The 18,722-nt window shown below is 55.7% G+C and overlaps 1 protein-coding gene across 6 annotated transcripts in view; it reads right to left on the reverse strand.

Moving 5' to 3' along the window:
- Positions 1–881: 881 nt before the first annotated feature.
- WDR20 (WD repeat domain 20) overlaps positions 882–18,722 on the reverse strand; it is a 62,116-nt gene continuing 44,275 nt past the window's right edge. For 2 of the 6 annotated variants that reach the window (XM_028099821.2, XM_028099805.2), the window contains 2 exons: positions 11,186–12,445; positions 882–1,685 (listed from right to left, as the gene is read on the reverse strand). In XM_028099821.2, the coding sequence (XP_027955622.1) occupies positions 1,632–1,685; positions 11,186–12,445 (1,314 nt within the window). In that variant the 3' untranslated portion in view covers positions 882–1,631. Of the gene's footprint in view, positions 1,686–5,125; positions 6,596–10,518; positions 12,446–18,722 lie in introns of those variants that run through there. The other 4 variants (XM_088024442.1, XM_028099812.2, XM_088024443.1 and 1 more) reach the window with 2 other exon arrangements.

The raw sequence follows: 18,722 nt of genomic DNA on the forward strand, positions 1-18,722 counted from the left end.
CGCTGTCCTCGTGCCAACCAGATTTCCACCTGTCCCTTCATAGAAAAAGGAGCCCGCCCTGCCCCGGAGGGTCACAAGACGAACGCTGGACTCCGTTTTCAAAGGCGGCCTCTGCTGACCTGCCCCGGTATGTGGGCCACCTTGTGTGTCCCTGGACCTGCATGGGCGGGGTTTTGTGCGTCACCGACACGCCTAGAAGCCGGTGCTTTGGTGCCCATGACAGAGAGGCCATCCAGAATGTGCGGTTTTAATACGCAGGTCATTGTGAATGTATACGATTGATAAATTCTGACTCTGTCGCTAGAACAACAGGCGTCTATGTCGTGGCCTTCACCACCGCGGAGCGCCTGTCCCGGGGACCCAGGGCCTCCGCGCAGCTCTCGGAGGGCGTGCGCTCGGTTTCCTGCCTCGGTCGTGGGGCATGCCCCGACTTAACGTGTTCGCTTGGACGCTTCGTGGTTTGATAAAAGATAAAAATGCTTCCCAAGGGTGCAGCTGCGGACGTCGGTAAAAGTGACGGCCTTCTGCTCGGGTGCGGGCGGCACTGTGCTCGCAGCTGCCCCTGAGCTGGTCTCGACCCGACACCCATCCCCGATGGTCCCCGCGGCCAACAGAACACGCCGGCCTCCCCGGACGCCGCGATGCACATGTGGTCACGGGCTTTCAGCGACGACAGCGACTTAAAGCCGGGAGCCGGGAGCCGGAAGGAGGGGCCGGAGAGCCACAGAACTCTCCAGATGAGCCCCGCTCTCGGGCTTCCAGGAACGGGGTGGAAAAAGGACGCATCCCATTTTATACTAAACTTTAATTGAACAAAAAGTCACATTAAAAATTGAGTCAACTTAACAGAAGCTAAACCAATGGTCAAGATAGTTTTAATATTAATTCTTTCATGAATTAGAAATGTCACTCATAAAAGATGGAAATTACTGGTGAAGTAACCATGTCCCCCAGTAGCACAATCACATCATTTATACATATAATACAGAGCTGACTGCTTTGGAAACAACAGTATTAAAATAAATGTTAAGATTAAAAAGAGCATCGTCAACACCCTGGAGGGCCGCGAGTCTGTGAGACCCATATTTAAAGTAATTCCCTAATAGCATTAAACTATTTTAAGTGCAAACAATTTGTAAAAATCTATGATTGCAGCATCCATCCTCCTGAATGACAGATTTAAGTCAGAAAGCAACAACTTTCTTCACGAGTGCATCCCAGGTTGTCTCTGACCACCTACGTATAAAAACAGTGCAAAAACAGAGTGAAGTACTGTTTGTAACAGTTGAGTTTAAGGGGACTTCTTGTCCAAGAAATATTTTATTTTACACTATATATATATGTATAGGTTATATAGATATATATGAGATTTTAATTACACTGAACTTCTGAGTAAAAAGCAAGAAAATCCCCTTTCTTATTTTTTACTGCAGCCCCAAAAGAAGGATTTAAAAACGGGAACCGCCTCTTTGGGTGAATGGCAGAGCGCGCCCTCTCGAGCGGGCCCCGTGGGTCCTCGCACGCGACTCCGGGTGACAGCTGCCTCTGCGAGGGTCCGAGCTCCTGTCTCCGTCCGTCGCTGCCTCGGGGCCGGGTCGTCGGGGCGAAGGTTCTCGAGCAGGGGCAGGCCACTACACTACAGTTCCACCCGGAGAGCTGGCCTGGTTTTGGGATGACAATAAACCCTGCAAACAAAGCAGTTTACATTAATCCAGCAAAACACGGGGCGGCCAAGAAAGGCACACTCCTCCTTTGCCAGAGGTCACACGACCACGGATTTCTGTCGGGTTGTTAGCCACTGTTGGAACAAATCCTCCATTCTTCATCGACTTAATTCTTACCCACGCCACCGTGTGACATTCCCAGCTGATCAGGAAGCACGGAAGCCGGCCCCGGCCCGGGCGTCCGACAGTGGGCACGGCTGGCCTGGAGAGCAGCGGGCGGCCTCTCGGGGCCTGGGCTCCTTGGGACACCGTGAGCCCGGTCGCCACCTTGCCCAGAGGCCGCCGCCGCTCCGGAGCACGGCGAGGCCCCCAGGGGAGGCCCCCCCTCCCCCCCCCCCGGCTCCCGCAGCGCTGCCCTCTGACCTCACGCCCCGTCCCCTCAGCGGGTCGGCCACGACAGACGGGGGCCAGCGCTTTCTAAGGGTGCCTTCCTCCTGGGGGGACGGGGTGCTCTCGCTTTCTCCGGCTGGGGTGTGATGGCGCCCCTCAGGCTTCGGCATCGAGTATGGGGCTCAGCGGGAAGACAAAGAAGGATCTGGGCCCTGGGCTGTCGGATCTGAGGACAGGGCACCGGAGGGGCCGTGTGTGCCATGGGGGTGGCCCCCACTGAGAGGCGGGAGGCCTGAGCTGGGACCCCCCTGCCAGCTAGCCCCGGGCATAGCGAAGAGCATCTGCATTTCTCCACACTCACTGGGATGCACAGTCTCATCACAGTTTGGCGTTCGTTTATTAAGGATTTTAAGGTAACAAGAGTGTGACACTGAAGCTAGATTTTCAGTTCTGTGAACACAAACTTAAGCTGTCCTAGAAAACGCTTCAGTTGGTTCGTTGTTGCCACGGGACAGGCCTTGAACTCGAAGCGACCGCCGCTGTGTTTGCACAGCCCGGGCCTGTGCGGGTGCAGACGGCGACCGGGCGCCACTGCGCACCCCGGGGGCGGGGGCTGGGAAACGCGACGTCCCACCGCGACGCCTTCTACCTCGTTTTCTCACAACTGACGCCTGTTCACCTGGACCCGATCAGGAAGCCAGGAGCAAAGGGAGCGTCACACGGAGCCCTGCTCGGAATCTACAGGAGCCCTTCCCCTGGGATCCAGGAGCACAACCCGCGCCGGCGTCCTCGGCGGAGCGCCCCCCGTGCTTCCCACGCACACCCCTCGGGGGGCCGCACGGCCGCCAGGCAGCTAGACGGCTGGAGGGGCTGCCGACCGACCCTGCGCCCCCTGCCTCCCTGCAGGGAAGCGGCCGCCCACCAACGGAGGGGACCCGTCCCTCCTCACGGCCTCCACCGAGCTGCAGGGAGGCCAAGGTCGGACCCCGCTTCCGTGGCGACAGTCCGCAGTGAAGAAGCCTTTATCACAAGAATGTTCTGCCTCCGCAATCAAGTGGTTTCCAGGAGCTACGGGATGTCCAGGAACAGTGCCAAGTCTCCAACACCAAGAGGTCCCTTTTCTCCCCCTCCTGCTAAAGGGGCAGCGCGCGGTGATCCAGCCTGGGGACAGAGCCCCAGCCCTGTGTCCAGAGGACGGTGACTGGAGGCACCCAAGGTTATTTAAGGACTCAGGACACACTGAGAAAGGCACCCCCACCCCCACCCCAGACCAGCCTTGTCCAACACGAGGACAAGGCAAGCCACACGTGAAATTTAAAATTCTAGGAGCACATTTAACAATTAAAAGGTGAAATTAGTTCTAATATACTTAACCCAATATACCCCATATTACCATTTTAACAGGTAATGAGTATACAAATTACTAATGATGTATTTTTCGTCATTTTTCCGTACGAAGCCTTGAAGCCTTGGGAATGCCGTGTAGCACATCGGCACTCGGGGCGGCCCCCGTTGCAGCGCTCCGCGGCCGCGCAGCCCGTCCCTGCCCTGGCCCCTCTCCGGCGGCTGGCGGAGGGTGGGTGCTGAGGCTCAGAAGGGTCAGCGGGGGCACCCTGAAATGCCATCCCATCCTCGGGGGCTCGGGGGGGAGGCCGCTCTCCTCCAGCTTCCGTTGGCTGAAGCCTCCGCCGCCCCCTCCCCAAGAACAACCCCCCTGCTGTCCTACCGTCCACGGGAGGCCCGGGTTCAAGGGATCACGAAGGTCACCTAAGCAAGCGGCCACTGCAAACCCACCCTCCCTCCCAGCTTCTGCCGTCCACGCTCCCATAAACCCTCAACTGCCAGATGCCCAGGGAACCGCAGGGTCTGGGTAATGGGGTTAGCCCTTCTGACGTCACCCGTGGCGAACAATTTCTCACGGACGCTGTGCAGCAGCGCTCACCTGGGATCCACACCCGGGTGCCGCCCCTCGGGCACCGAGCTGGGAAGGGGCCTGGGATGCCAGCCTGGCATGGGGGAAAGTCCGAGGGCTCGGTGGAGAGCAAAGGGACAAGGGACAGAGCGGCGGAAGCACACCCAATGGCGGGCACCAAGCAGAGGGGGCCCCGCAGGGGCATGCACCCCAGGGTGTAGGTGCCTCCGGGGCGCAGGTGAGGGTCTGGGACGTTCCTAGGAGGGCGCGAGGGAGCGTCGGACACAAGCCGCCCCGCCCGTGAGGCCTTTGCGGGCCAGCGGTGGGGGAGGAGGGCCCCGTCTGGCCGGGCACGGTCAGGGGGACGTCGACCCCCCGGTTCCCTTCCTGGAGATGGAATTGGCTTTGCTGTGATGGGGACCGTGGAGGCATCGCGGGAAATGTGGCCGTTCAAAGACTCAAAGTCACCTTATTTCTATAAGCTGTGCTTTCGTTTAAAGGTTACCAGGGGACAGAGAAAGACGGGCAGCACACGCAGGCCCCCATCAAAGACTGGAGACCGCGGTCGCGAGGAAGCCCTGCGACGGCCGGGCCTGCCTGCTCCGGAGGCGGGCCTGCGTTTGTGTCCTCCGTGGTGACTCTTCAGGGGCAGGAAGAGCAAAGAACAGGCCCGGGCGGATGGAGTCGGGCCCGCCCGGCCTGCACGCCGCCGACCTCGTGGAGGCCACTTGTCCTCAGCGGTGTGGGGACTGCTGGTGGCCCGCCAGACACCCGACAGCTGGTGATGAAGAACTGCGCAAACACCAACCCGGCCGAGACTCTGGGCATCCGCCTAATAGCCTATTAGGCCCCCGGGTTGGGGCGGGGGAGCTATTACCGGACGAGGGACGATTCCGGAATCTAATATTTAATAAGCTGTTCTGTTCTCACCAGAGTGGCCATTTTCTTCCTGCTAGAGATTTCATTTTGAAAAGTAAGTGCTGAAATACTCCAGGTCTTGGTCACGCAGAGATTAAGAGGCAAATATCACTTGTAAAGTGATGTCCCTTTAGAGATGGCCCGGAGACGGTGAGATGTCACCAGGCTACCTTCCTCCAGGAGCTTCCCGCCGTGGATGTGCTTTCCCGCCCTCCCCCCCCCCCCCACCGCCAGGGCCTCACCGTGGCTCGCGTGACCCAGACTGCTGCCTGCAGCAACACAGAATGCCTGGGGGGTCTGGGGGCCCAGAGCACCCGAGCCAGGCGTGGGAGATGGGCGGAGCAGGGCCTCGGCTCCCCACCTGCCCCAGACCCACTGCTCACTTTGGGTCTGGGGCCTTGGCTCCTGCAGGACAGTGGACCGTGTCCCTGTGGCAGCCTCCACCTGCCTGACAGGTTACACCGAAGGTGACACACTTCCCCAGAGAGGCCCCTCAGCCTGGCCTCTAGCGAGAGAAGTCCCCCGGAGAAAATGATGCTCTTGTTGGGCATCCGCGGAAAAGGCTTTCTCGGTGCCGGCACGGAGGGGCAGCTCTGAGAACGGTGCCTGGAGGCAAAGCACAGCCTCTCACCCCCGGGGGACCCTCTCGTGTCTCCCTAAAGCCTCTCTGGCTGGAGTCGCTTCCAGAAGGTCCCCACCCAACGCGAGAGGCTGGTTTGGAGGCCACCAACACTGGAGGAGGGGACGGGACTGAGCGCCTCCAGAGGCTCCGTCCCTTTCAGGGCCCGCTGGTCCACACGCAAGTGTTTCTTTCAAAGGCAGCCACACACGGAGACGGACCTAGAGTATATTTTCAAGGCACAAACTATTTTTAAAAGATTACAATGTTGTGTCTTTTTAAACTTGCTGTCCACCCAGTAGTGTTGTGGGCTCACAATCTACTCCATGCTCAGGAAAACACCCCTGTTCCTGCGGCGGCAGATGCGGGGAGGCCCCTGTGAGGCCGGAGCCAGAGCCGCTCTCTTCTGCTTCGGCAGCACAGCGTCAGAGGCCAAGTGCACACGCTTCGTCCCGGAGGCTTGGGAGGCTGGCCCGGTCAGGAAGGTGCTGGGGTCCAGCCCCTGGAGGAGCTTCCCGGGGCCCCGCCAGCCCCTCGCTGCAGGCCCGCAGGTCTCCCGTCACGTAGGAGCACCCAGGCCTGACCAGGGCTCGGTCCTGCCTCTCGGCGTCCGGGGACCTTGCAGGTCTAGGCTGTGGTCCTGGCCCTGGGGTACTCAGGGTCGCAGACGTCAGGGTGCTGCAGAGAGTGAGAGGACGCTCAACAGCAGGACGGGATGGCGGCCAGCTCCTCCCACCCTCGGCGGGCCTTCCCTCACCGCCCCTTCTGCAGCGGGCAGGACCGCGGGACCTCCAGGCGGCGACGAAGCTTCCAGCACGGCCCAGCACGCCGCGCAGGGCCAAGAGGAAGGCAAGGAACCCCCCGCAGGAAGAGAGCGCCCACGGAGGCCTGCCGGCTTCCCCGCACCCCCAGCGGCTGGCTGGGTGGCTGAAGAGGACGTAATTTTACAGCATTCAGAAGTTTTCTTTTTTGGCTGAGACGTTTGTGAAGCCCAGCTGGGAAACTGACTACCGCAAACTGTCTACATGCACAGTTCATTCGCTCGTGTTTATTTCACGTCCGCGTACACACGGCCAGTGTGCGAGTCTCGAGCTGTGACAGTGACAAGAGAACAGCCAAAAACCAACAGTAAACCAAAACATGATTTTCTTAAAGTGATAAATTAACAATACTGGTATTAAAGCTTCACTAATTATTGTAACAGTTATAAGAACTTAATTTATCAACATTTCATGTTAGGAAGGCTCTTTATCAAATTTATTCAAGAAATTAGACGAAAATATAAAAAAGGAAATACATATTTTACTTTTGATTTTCGTTAAAGGTAAATGATCATACAATTTTATACAAGGTCACCTAACATAGCAGTCTCTAATAAACTTAGGTATACAGAAATAAAAAGATGCAGGAAATTTTTCCTTTTACACTTTGAAATTGAGAGACAGCAGTGTGAGCACAACACGAAGTCATCTAACAGGTGCAGCAACGAATCAGAGTTAATACCAGGGGGACTGTACTCTCTGTGGGGGAGGGGCATTTTCACACAGCTTTGAACTTGGGCTCTGAGCACAAGTGCTTTGCAGTGTGAGCCCCGGACTCCGCTCTCTGCTCTCGCGGGCCATCCCTGGGGTCACGGAGCTGAGCCCCTCGGTGACCTGAACAGATGACAGTCCCCAGCAGCCCACGGTGACAGGCGAGCTGGACAAGGAGGGCCTGGCCGCTGGGCCCTGCTGGGTTCCCAGGATGGCTGACACCACCTGGTTACTTATCAGGCCCACAACACACGTGCAGGGGTCCCCTCGTGGAAGGAAAGCCCAACAGTGGACACCCCCAGCAGTGCTGGGAAGTCAGTCAGGGGCCACTGGCCGGGTGACATTGGCTGAGCCCTTGGGCACAGAAGGGATGCTGTGCTCCCTGTGTCTCTCCCAGAAAAGCCAGTCGGACTCTGCTTCTAGGTCTTCCTTGGACAGTCCGGTACATGAATGCGGCATCTGGGTTTCCCAAAGGCTTCCTTCTCCAGCCCTCCCTGACCCAGTGACCTTTCCCCTCACACTTGAGCTTCCCCAACAAAAAACCCAAACACCTCCCTGCCGAGGCCGGAGGTGAGGAGAGCCCTGTACACGAGTGAAGATGTCTGATAAAGCAGCTTCACCAACTTCCGTGCCAACTCAACACTTGACAGGGTCTTAGAAATTCCAGATGCACCTCAGGAAGTGGGGTGACTGGGGGAACGGGGGAACTTGCCAGCTAGGACTTGGGTGTTAGGCCAAACACTGAGGCAGGACACCTGAGTCCCACTGGGATGTGTGCACATGCCCATAAAGACTGGTTCAGACAGTTCCAGGACGTTTTGTTCCTTGTGGCTTCTGAGTGACTGGGGCAGTAGTGGGGACAGCTTACTTCTGTTTTCCACTCCTCCCCTGTCCTATCCCAAGTGCTGATCCTCAGTCCCAAGGCAGTGGCTCACAGAACACTTCCAAAATGCTCTAGGAGGTTCGATCAGCACAAAAGACAAAACTAAGATTCTTTACCACGATCTTAAGCGAACTTAGAACCCAAAGTTACCGATTATTTTTAAAGAGTGCGCCTACTCCCTCTTACACATTTGCTTTTAAAAGAAGGCAGGGTTTTCCAAAGGCTTCCTTCTCCAGCCCTCTCAGGGATTTTAATCCCCGTGCCCCTGAGGAAGAGGCGAACCTAAGGGTAGGGCTGGGGTGGCCCGAAGTCACAGCAGGGCAGAGCGGCGGGGAGGACCAGGGCGGCGCGGCCGTGCCCTTGGAGGGCCCGGGCCCCTGCACACAGGCCAGGAGGGAGCTGGGTTCCAGCACCACCTGAGCTTCCGTCCGCGCTTCCGTCCGCGCTTCCGTCCGCTCAGGAGCAGCCTCCTTCCAGAGGTTTTCTTCCAGAGGTTGGTTTAGAAAAGATATTCTTGCTCAGGACAACGCTGAAGCGAGAACACTTGGAACAGTTTCAGTGAGGAAGCTCAAAGCCTGGTGAGGACACTAGAACAGCGCTCCCCAGATGTGCGCTCAGGGCTGCCGCAGAAGCTGTCCGGCCCTGGCCTTCCACACCCGAGACCAGGACCCCGCGGGCCCCCCTCCCAGCGCCCCAGGGCTGCAGGAGCCAGCCCGAGGGAGGGCCCGCCCGCCCCTCCAGCGCCCTCAAGCGGGGGGCAGGGTGGGGGGGCAGCTCTAGTCCCGGTCGCCAAGAACACCTTGCATTCTGTCCCCCGACTGCAGGACAGGTGATCTGCTGACTGGTGAACAAAGGGGCGGGCGTCAGAAGGGCCGCGGCGCAGCCCCTCCCCGGTACCTGCCACCCAGCAACGGGCCCCAAAGCGGGGACGGGCAGATGTTAAGGACACACTCACCAGCAGAAACGGGAAGAACAAGATTGTGACCAAGCCCCAAATCCCGAACTGGGACATGACCATGGTTTTTAAAACTGGGGTGGGGGGGGGGTGTGGAGACACCATGGGCTTCTGTCAGCATATTTCAGAGCTTGATTTTAGGGGAACAATAATCTCCTCCTCTTGCCTCTCCCGCCCCCAGTGCCCCCGAGCCATCCCTCCTTTACCGCAGCGTGTGCAGCGGAGGGCGCCAGAGGGTGACCGGGGTCAGAAAGCGCGCACACCACAGCTTCCCTGCCGGCAATGCAGCAAGCAATGCACTCAGAACCGAAAGGTCACCAGAAGCTTCCCATGAAGGCTACTTACCTGGGATCGGCCACTGCCTGATTCTAAGTTCTGAATTTTGAAACTGCATACTCAATGCCTCAGAAGCATTTGAACTGAAATTTCTAAAACTATGTAGGTACCGAAAATTGCACCTGGAGTGTTGGTTCTGATTCTCTCCATCTGATGTCCCAATTTAGCCTCTAAAGTTGAAACAGTCCACAAGGATGGCTGTCTTTGCTGCCTTAGGTCACTTAACATTTAGGAACAAAGGACCACATCTTAAGAGTAAACAGGACATTAACACATACCATGATGTCATGCATAAACGGGGGGGGGGGGGGGGAATGCACCTGGAAGGCCAGCACGCCCCTCACGTGGTGGAACACTGTTACCAGTAACAGAAAGCCCTCCCAGGGAAGGAGCAGGGTGGGTAGAGTGAGCTGGGGGGAGGGTGGGGGCAGTAGGCCCGGGGAAGCGGGGTCCGGCCTTCCGGGAGGGCTGCAGGCCGCGTTCGAGCACACAGAGCTGCACGCTGCAGAGAAATGAGTCTCGTGTCCACTTTGCTGATTCGCATCCACTACTCAAACGAGTGTAAACGATCAGCATCTCTACATTTAATGACAAAGGTGTGCAAAACAGAAAACAAACCAAAATGACCAAAATAAGTTAACAAATAAGATAACCATCATCTTGACATAAAATATGTAGGTCAGAGAACCATCTCCTCCCACGTGAAACTGGAATTTGAAACTCCTCACGCAGCCGATGAGGACCACAGGCATGAGAACCGCACCAGCCCCCGCGGAAGCAGCTGGGCGTCCAGCCAGAGGGGCTCACTCGGCCGCTCACCAGGGCCAGGGGTGAGGCAGTCCAGCTGGAGGCCAGGGAGGGCGGAGCCCGAGCGGGCGGGGTCATGACGGCCACCCAGTAGTAAGAGGGGGCAACCTGCACCTGTGCCTCCCCTCTAGGCGGGAAAACAAAACCCAAACCAAGGCAACCTCGGGGAGCATTCTGAACCTGGGGCAGGGGGGGTGTCTGCCAGTCTTTACAAAACAGGGCTGAAAAGACTGTCCTGGGCCTAGAGTCGTGCTTATTTGACCAAAAACATCAACAACAAAAAACCCACAGAAAACCGCAAAAGAAACCAAAACCTTTCCCTTGTTGGAAAAAAACATAAGCAAAGCACATCCAACATAAAAGGTCTTGGCTTATGTGGCAAGAGGCACTTCTGACACCTGGGGCTGGCGTCCTCGGCCCGCGGCTCCCGGGAGCTGGCCGGGCTCGGAGGAAGGTGGGTATTTTATTCAGTGCACCAAATCTCAATCAAAGTGCTACAAACTGCTTCTTTGAAAAAAGATGTTTATTAAACAATTTTAATTGTCATAAAATGACTAAAATGGGTTTTAAAAATTAAGGCTCTTCTCTTTCTGTGGATTGCCAGAACAATGTAAAAATAATATCAATCAACCCTGCTGAATGCTTTGTTCCTAAAGTTAAATTTCATAGATTCCTAAACATTTTATGATTAAGATAAAAACTGGACTAGAAATGACAATTAATGGCCGTCCATACTGAACACACACTCTGATCAGGTGTACAACATTCTAATTGAGTAGTTAAGCAAAAATATTCCAGTTAAAGCAGAAATTTTAATTTTAGCATTTTAAAGTCATTGTTTCCCCACACTGTCATGATTTTCCTAAAGTCGAAATAGTCTAATACAGGAGCGCTAACCTTGGGACTCTATATACTCCCAGGAGGGTGACTGACTTGGCTGGCAATTAGTTTGATTATATTTTTTTTTAAACGTTCTAAGTTGAATTATCAAATGATTCAGAATTACATGGCATGCAGTATCCAAAATTATGGCTCTGATGCATTTAGATTTACATTAAGAGTAAGAAGTGCCATTCACATTCATTGTACACCCCACCCTCCCGCAAGAAAAAAAAATCACTACCTATTCAAGTTCTAGATCTGGTGCAGCATTAAGGATTAAAACTTACCACTTTACCAGGCCTTCCCCATGTGCAAATAAATCCCTCCTGACAAGCAGTGACTATACAGTCTTCAAGAAAAATTAACACAGTCAGTCTCTCATGTGCTATCTTTTTACAGATGAGTGGCTCTAACAAGGGAACGTCTTCCATCCGAGGACACAGGGGCGTCCCCAGGGTTTTAGCTGGGTCCGTTTTGGCTTTAGTAACCAGGTTCAGTTTGTCGCTGCTCTTGCTAGAAATGTGTCCCATGCTGTGGTTTCGCTTGTGGTCTTTCTCATGGTGCCTGTCCTTCCGGTCGTGCAGGGAGAGCGTCGCGAATTTGCTGACCCCAGAAGCGAGGGCGCCGTCGGCCACGCTGCTCTTGCTGCCGGCGCTGGAGACGGTGGAATGGGGGAGGCTGTTGGAGCGGGGCAGGGGCGGGGGCGCGGAGTTGCCGGGCGTCGCGACACTGTTCCCTGTGCTGCCGGCAGGAGGGCTCGTGGCGTTCATGACATTGGTGTGTGTCCTTGCTCTCGAGAGGGGCTGGTGAGGGAAAAGGATGTCTTCCGTGAGGTCCCAGAGGCAGAGCTGCGTGTCCTGGCCCACCGAGCCGAACCGGTACGTCACACTGACGGGGCGGCTCTCGGCAGAGTTCCGTTTGGACAGCCGGGACTGGGTACTGTTGGCCCGGTCTCGGCCAAAATGGAGGAGGTCCTGGAAGTCCTCGTCACTGCCACTGAACTCCATGGGGTCGCTCTCCTCCACGCTAGTGGTGTAGGGGTCAAACGCCACGACGCTGACCCAGGATCTGTGCCCGTGGCCTCGAGCGATCACTCGGCAGTCCCCGAAAGCCCAGACGGTCACCAGGTCGTCCTCGCCGCCCGTCACAATGTACCTGCCGTCCGGGCTCCAGCACGCGCACAGCAAGCCTCCGAAGTAGCTCTTCATTGTGCCGTGCAGCTCCACCGAGTCAAAGTCGAACACCCGCAAAAAGCCGTCCTGGCTCACGCAGGCCAGGAACTTGCCATCTGGGGAGAAAGCAAACTCGTTGAGGGCCCCCTCGCCCACTGTCCACTTAAGGAGAGGGTTCCTCGTGGATTTGCTCTTGCAAGTGTGTACGGCAAAGCTCTCGCCCTGCTTCAGAAGCTGGTAGTGGGGGGCTGTGGTGCCACAAGTGTGCTCCACGTTATACAAGTACATGCTCCCACTCGCATGGGCCACTAGGAAAAGGCTTTCCGAACCAGGAACCCATCTGACACAGGTTACGCGTGACTTGTCTATTAGTCTCTGTGAAAACAAAGGAGAACAAGTTATCACAATGGCGAAGCTTTAAAGGTCTACTTTTCCAGCAAGAAACTTGTCTGCTTCTCGGTGAGAATGGAAGAGTCCATCCAGGCACCGCATGCTCTACCCCGCGGTTGGCCAAGCCAGTGAAGAGCATTTGGGCCCCTTGGAGAACTACTTTCTAGAACTGCACTGGCTGTTAGGCCAATGGCTTTCGCTGAGAGAGTCAGGCATTCAACACACACCGCTGAGAGCCTACTACGTGCCAGACACCATACCAGGCGCTGGGACACACCGGTGAGAGGGCCAGCCCCTCGGGCAACTTTCATCTCTTATGCAAGGAGCACCTGAGTCTGTGATTCCTGGGCCCCTACACACAGCATCCTCCCTACGAAGACCCCCAGGAAAGGCTCGCGGTCCTCACAGCCAGGAGAGCTATGCCCCCCGGCTTCTCTGCATTTTATCGTCACGTACGTCATGTGCCGTCTACACCTGCCCCTCTGCCCGGGCTCCTCCAGGGTTCGGGGGAGTCAACGTGTAGCCCCTGGCAAAAGCACACTTGCTGGGCTCTACCTCAGCCCTGGCTTCACTGCAACTTCCTCACTCAGATTCGCTGTCCCGTGTGCATCTTTAAAAGCAATTCCTCCAAATCTTCTTTGGAACAAGGCAGTATTTAAAAAAATAAACAGACGATTAATTCGGGAGGATGTGCCTAACCACTGCCACTCCATGCCATGCTAATTTCTGGTCCACTGGCCAGCTGTTCCCTTCACAGGCACAGATCAGGAGTCTTGCCTTTAAGACCAAAAGACCAAGAGGCCGAAGTGAAAACTACCCAAAGGCACAACACGTGCACGTCCCTGTGCGCAGAGCTTGCCGTGGGCTCAGCAGCGTGGCGGCTCCCCCCTGGGTGCCCTGCTCCAGGGTGCCTGGTCCCAAAGCATATCACTGGAAGCCAACCAGAAGTTCCCCAGACTCCCAAGTTTTTAGAGGCTGCTCCTGCCAAACCCTCTCCACCGCCGTCTGCCCAGGAACCGGGTGCCTCAGGGTGAGTTCCACACCACCACTTCCCCTCCCTGGTTGGGACTCCTGGACTGAGCCTTGGGGGGCCCCAGGGCACCGACACGAACCCCCCCGGCCTGCCGTCAGCTTTGCACACCTGTGCTGAGTGTGCTGCGTCTTCACAGAAAAGCACAGAACATGAAATCACTCGTTTTTTTCCAGAGAAGAGATGGAGAGACTGAACAAGCTGCAGAATAGCAGGACCTGGGCGGGTAGAGGCTGCTCAGCAGGTGACACAGCCTACTGCCCCACGGTGTTGGAACCACAGGGCGGCACCGCCGGCCTTGAAGTCAACAGCGACACGCGAGCTGGCCTTGGGGACACAGACAACGTTCTCATCCCCTGCCTCCTTCCCTCCTACCTACGCCAATGCCAACAACCCAAAAGCCCAGCGCCCACTCTGGCAGGGTTTCCGTGAGGCCTTCACTGCTTCTTCCTTAAGAGGCTACAGAGGTAACTCACAAGGCCGGACCGGGGCTTTCATCCTGGGGGGCCTGCCTCCATGCTGTCCCTGCCGGGCCCCCAGGCTGCCCAGCCGGCCTTGGGCCCCCATGGCTCACCTGCACCGGGGGCGGCCCCCATGGCTCACCTACACCGGCAGCCAGCACCGTGGCTCTCGGTTCCTGCCCCTCACATGTCACTGCAACCAGACAGACCGCAGTCTTGCCAACAGAACACCACTGCCACGCTATCCTATGTGGAAATTTTTAAGGACGAACATCAAAACTTCCAGCACTATGCTTAGGAGAAAATTTTATTTTTGGCTTAAAGAGATACACAAAAATAATTCCATTAGACTCTGAAATTGTAATACTGTCAAGTAAACGGTATTGTTCCGCAACTGTGAGGCGTGGAGACAGAGAATGACAACACTGTTGTGACCATAAATGTCACCGGGACAACAAAACACACTTAGAGACTTCATTCCTTATTAAACAGGTGCATGGAGACGACTAGAAGCAGATACGTGGATGTAACTTATGGACAAACACCCGAGCCTCCCCTTCTGAGCCCCCGGCCAGGTACCTGGGAATCAGGGACAGCAGAGTGGGCAGCCGCAAACCCCAGCCAGCAAGGCGCCGGGACCGGCTTGGACGCAGAGGAGGCTCTCCCTGGCAGGTCGTGCGCCCCAGCGTGGCCAGCATCCGCCTCGAGTGGCACTACCCGGGGCTCCTCCAGGGCTGGGGCATGCGGCACACACAATGGGACAGCAGTGCCGACCTCCCATCGGAGGCTCCGCTCCGCGTGCCGGGTGCTGGGCAAGGGGCTCTGCACACGTGCTCTTTAACCTCAAAAGGACCCCGCAAGGCCACCTCTGGTTTGTCTGAGTAGGCAACCTATTCGTCATTCACATAAAGCGCGCATCCCTTTCCTCTGTTCCAGATCACCTGTCCCAGAGTCACCGGCACGGAGCTTCCTATTTCTCTCTCCAGAGCATCTCTGTTCACGGACAGGGCAAACGTGGAGACCAATCCATCTACCCCCGTCCTTCACACCACAGAGCACACGAGGCACCGTGCGCCCCGCCCGGCTGTCTGCGTCGGGACCAAGACCTCTCCCCTGTTCTCTCCTAGAGCTGCAGAGCGTTCACTCACACGGATGGAAACACAGTCATTTGTCTTCAAAGTCCCCACCGCTGGACATTTCCGTGGCGCACACGGCCGTTTCCCCGTGTATGAGTCCACCGCAGGATGAAGTCCCAGTAACACAGCTGGGGCAAAAGGTATCTACATTTTAATTTTTATAGATGTTGCCAAATTACCTCCCACGGAGGACAGACCACTGTAAGACAGCCGCTTCCCCCTAGGAAGGTCGATATAATCACCGTATTACCACCAGGAAACAGAGGCTCGGAGAGGCCAGGAAACTCACCTACAGCCCCACTCACTCACCCGCTCACCCACCCGCTCGCTCATTCATCATTCCTCATTCTTTCTCGAATGCATTAATGCCAGGCGCTGATAAAGCACTGATTAAAACAGGCATTCCCATCCAAGCGGGAGGAGAAGACAGTGAGATCTGCAAGATCTGAGGGTGACGAGAGCTGTGGAAAAAAATAAACCAGGGGAGAAGGCACAGTGCTGATGGGGACGAGGCTGGAGCATCTTCCGATCTCAGGCGGGAGAGCCTAGCAAGACTGTGCGGGCGGCAAGGGCTAGGTGAGCGGGCTGACAGCCTCAGTGGGTAGGCCAAGAGCACGTGGGGAAGAACATCCTCCCAGAAGGAACCGCGGCGGTGAGCTGCTGAGGTGGGAGCAGAGCCAGCACTGGGCATCCCAGGGAAAGAAGGGAGCCAGAGCAGGCGAACGGCCTGGGCAAGGCGGGGCTGCTACCTCCTGCACCGACAGACACCATCCAAGGCCAGGGCCACCCAGATGGGTTCTCAGAAACAGGACACAAGCCTGCCTCTGACGCCACGCCTGGGCAGGAGGCACAACTCTAGGGCTAGCTAGTAGAGATTCACTGAATTTAAACAGCTCTGGTTATCATTTGGTTTGGATTTAACAAAATAGGAAGAGAAAAGAAAGCATTTCACTCCCATCTTTCTGATTAAGAAACAAATACCTGTAAACACTGTATTCGATAAAGAATGAAGCCTAGTTTCTCACCATAAAGGTGTATTTCTGTTGCTGAAAGTATCTAGTAAAAAAGGTAAAGAATCTTAGTGCCCCATGTTAAGTAACAGGATGACCCTGTTAAACTTGAATTCTCTAGTATCAGTGGGTCCGTGATCTAGACGCACGGTGACAAAACAGCATCAGCAGAAGCCTGGCCTCTGAGGAGCTCCCGAGCAGACCCGGGGTGGGGGGTGCTGAGAGAAGCGGAGGGTGGGAAGGACTGTGCTGGCAGTGGCTCAGGACAGAGCAGTCCCGGTGGGTGTGGGGACCCACGCAGCACTGTTTTGGCCGGAGCACCTAAGCAGCGACAGGGAATTAGGTCTGGAATTGTGAGCTGGGGCTCAGGACAGCCAAGTCTCCGGCTAAGGGGCTTTGGGTCATTACCTTGAAGCCCTGGGCCACCAATCCCACAGCCCTGAGCGCTTGAAATGTGCCTAAAGTGAGATGTGCTGTGTGTGTAATACACCAAATTCTGAAGACGTGAAAAATTATGGAAACAATCTCATTCATAATTTCATATTACATATATGTTGAGATAATATTTGGAGTATATAGAGAAAACAAAATCTTAATCTCACCCATTTTTTGCTTATTTAATGTCCTGTTAGAAAATGTAAGATTGCGTATGTGGCTCACGCTGCATTTCTACCGGCGGTAGGGCGGCAGAGGCGGCAGACCGGGAGGGAGGGGAGGCTTCGGAAAGGGGAAGTGACAGACGGTAGAGGAATCGCCCCTGGCAGAAGGTACAGAATGGAAGATGGGAGGTGGGAGGCAGGTGGGGAGGAACCAGTTAGGAGGCTGTGACAGTTGTGTGTGGACAAAAAGGTCTGGACAGTGCCCGGCAGCAGCATGGCAAGGTGGGCTGTTAAGGGTGGCTCAGGCTGAGGGGGGCAGGGGGCGGGGGTGGGGAAGGGGCCTGGAGCTCAAGCGGCTGCCACACACAGAGAAGGCTGGGGTGGGATTATGCTGGGGAGCAACCCAAGCGCCCTCACCTGGTAGGCAGGGGGGGCGGGGACGAGGTCACCAGCTGAGAACAGCTGACAGCCAGAGCTGTGACCTAAGAACCCCAAGGAAGGTGCAGTGTGGAACAGGACAGGGTGGCCTCCACTCACAGGGAGCAGGAGAAAACTCAGGCGGGCAGAAGGAACATCCGAGGAAACGACCCCGAAGTCCCATGAGGAGAGGAAGGAGCTGACGCTGAGTGACCACCGTGGACCAGGAGCTCTGCGGCGTCACAACTGCCCTCCATGTCCTATGACGGAGTCTCTGAGGTTGAGGGTCAGAGGGGGGCAGTGACCCCAGCAGGGCCGAGGCAGGCAGAGCAGGAGCAGGGAGGCCTCCGTAGAAGAGCGCAGGAAGCAAGTCTGAGGGACCAAGGAGAGGGGCAGGTGGGGAGCCAGGGAAGGAGAGCCCCCTGCTCCCGGGCTGCAGGGGACACATCCAGGGGGCACTGACCGGTGGAGGGGGGAAAGGAGTGGAGGAGAGCGGTGAACCCCACTTCCAGGAAACCAGCAGAGGTGGGATGGAGCGGGGCAGGTGCTCAGGGAGGGGGAAGAGGGCAGGGAGGCAGCTGGGGAGGTTCAGCAGTTAAGAGAGTCTCTATGAGGTCACATGGCTCGCCACTGGGCTTCCATTAAAGGGTCAAATTCCAAAATGCTCGGAGCCAATTTCTATCATCACTTTTGTAAAAACCAAACACAAAAGCTGGAGATGGATATGCCATCTCTGCATGTCACGGAAGTGGGTTCCCACACCCACGCCTCTCACTAATATTCACCAGCAGCCCCGCACAATCCCCACCCCAATTCCGAAGAAAATGTCCCTTTGCTGATACAGATCCAGTAAAATTCAAACACTAAGACTACCATCCCTAATGGCCTTAAGAGACAAGATTTTCTAACTATAATAAACTAAAAGGAAGCAAAAATAAAAATAAATCTATAACCATGTTAAAGTGTCACTCCTAAGACGAAGCTTTCTAAATCACTTAGTTGTCTTATTTTTTGTATTTTTGGGGGAGAAAGGCAGAGTGACAGGGAAAGAGAAACTCAAGCAGACTCTGCACTGAGCGCAGAGCCCGACGAGGGGTTCGATCTCACGACCTTGAGATCACGACCTGAGCCGAAACGAAGAAATCGGACGCTTAACCAACTGAGCCACCCAGGTGCCCTTAGCTGTCTATTTTTTTTCTACTACTATCAACACGACAAGCAGGAGAAAATTATTTAGGGGGCAGAGGGTATGCATTTTATAATGCAGATATTAATTTGTAACAAAAATACTGAAGCAAACAATTCAAAAACCACAGCAGCTGGGGGTGGGGGTGGGGGGTGGGGGTGGGGGTGGGGGGTGGGAGGGGAGCTATAATGTAGCCAGAAGCAAAACTGGCGACTAAGGGCTTTGCTTATGTAAACACATTTAAGGAGAGCTGCTTCCCTCAGGAAGTGTGAGGAAAGGGTATTTCAAAGCCACAGAAAGGAGGATCAAATGTCATTTTATCAATGCTAAAACTTTAAGGTGTAGAGCATTATGTGCTCCTTTCCTTCGATTAAAAAAAGGAACAACAAAACAAACAAAATGCCCATAACCACTGTTTTGTCA

The sequence above is a fragment of the Eumetopias jubatus genome, unplaced genomic scaffold, assembly GCF_037043125.1.
Source record: "Eumetopias jubatus isolate StellerSeaLion01/CBP00866 unplaced genomic scaffold, mEumJub1_p1.0 scaffold_7, whole genome shotgun sequence".
Taxonomy (NCBI): domain Eukaryota; kingdom Metazoa; phylum Chordata; class Mammalia; order Carnivora; family Otariidae; genus Eumetopias; species Eumetopias jubatus.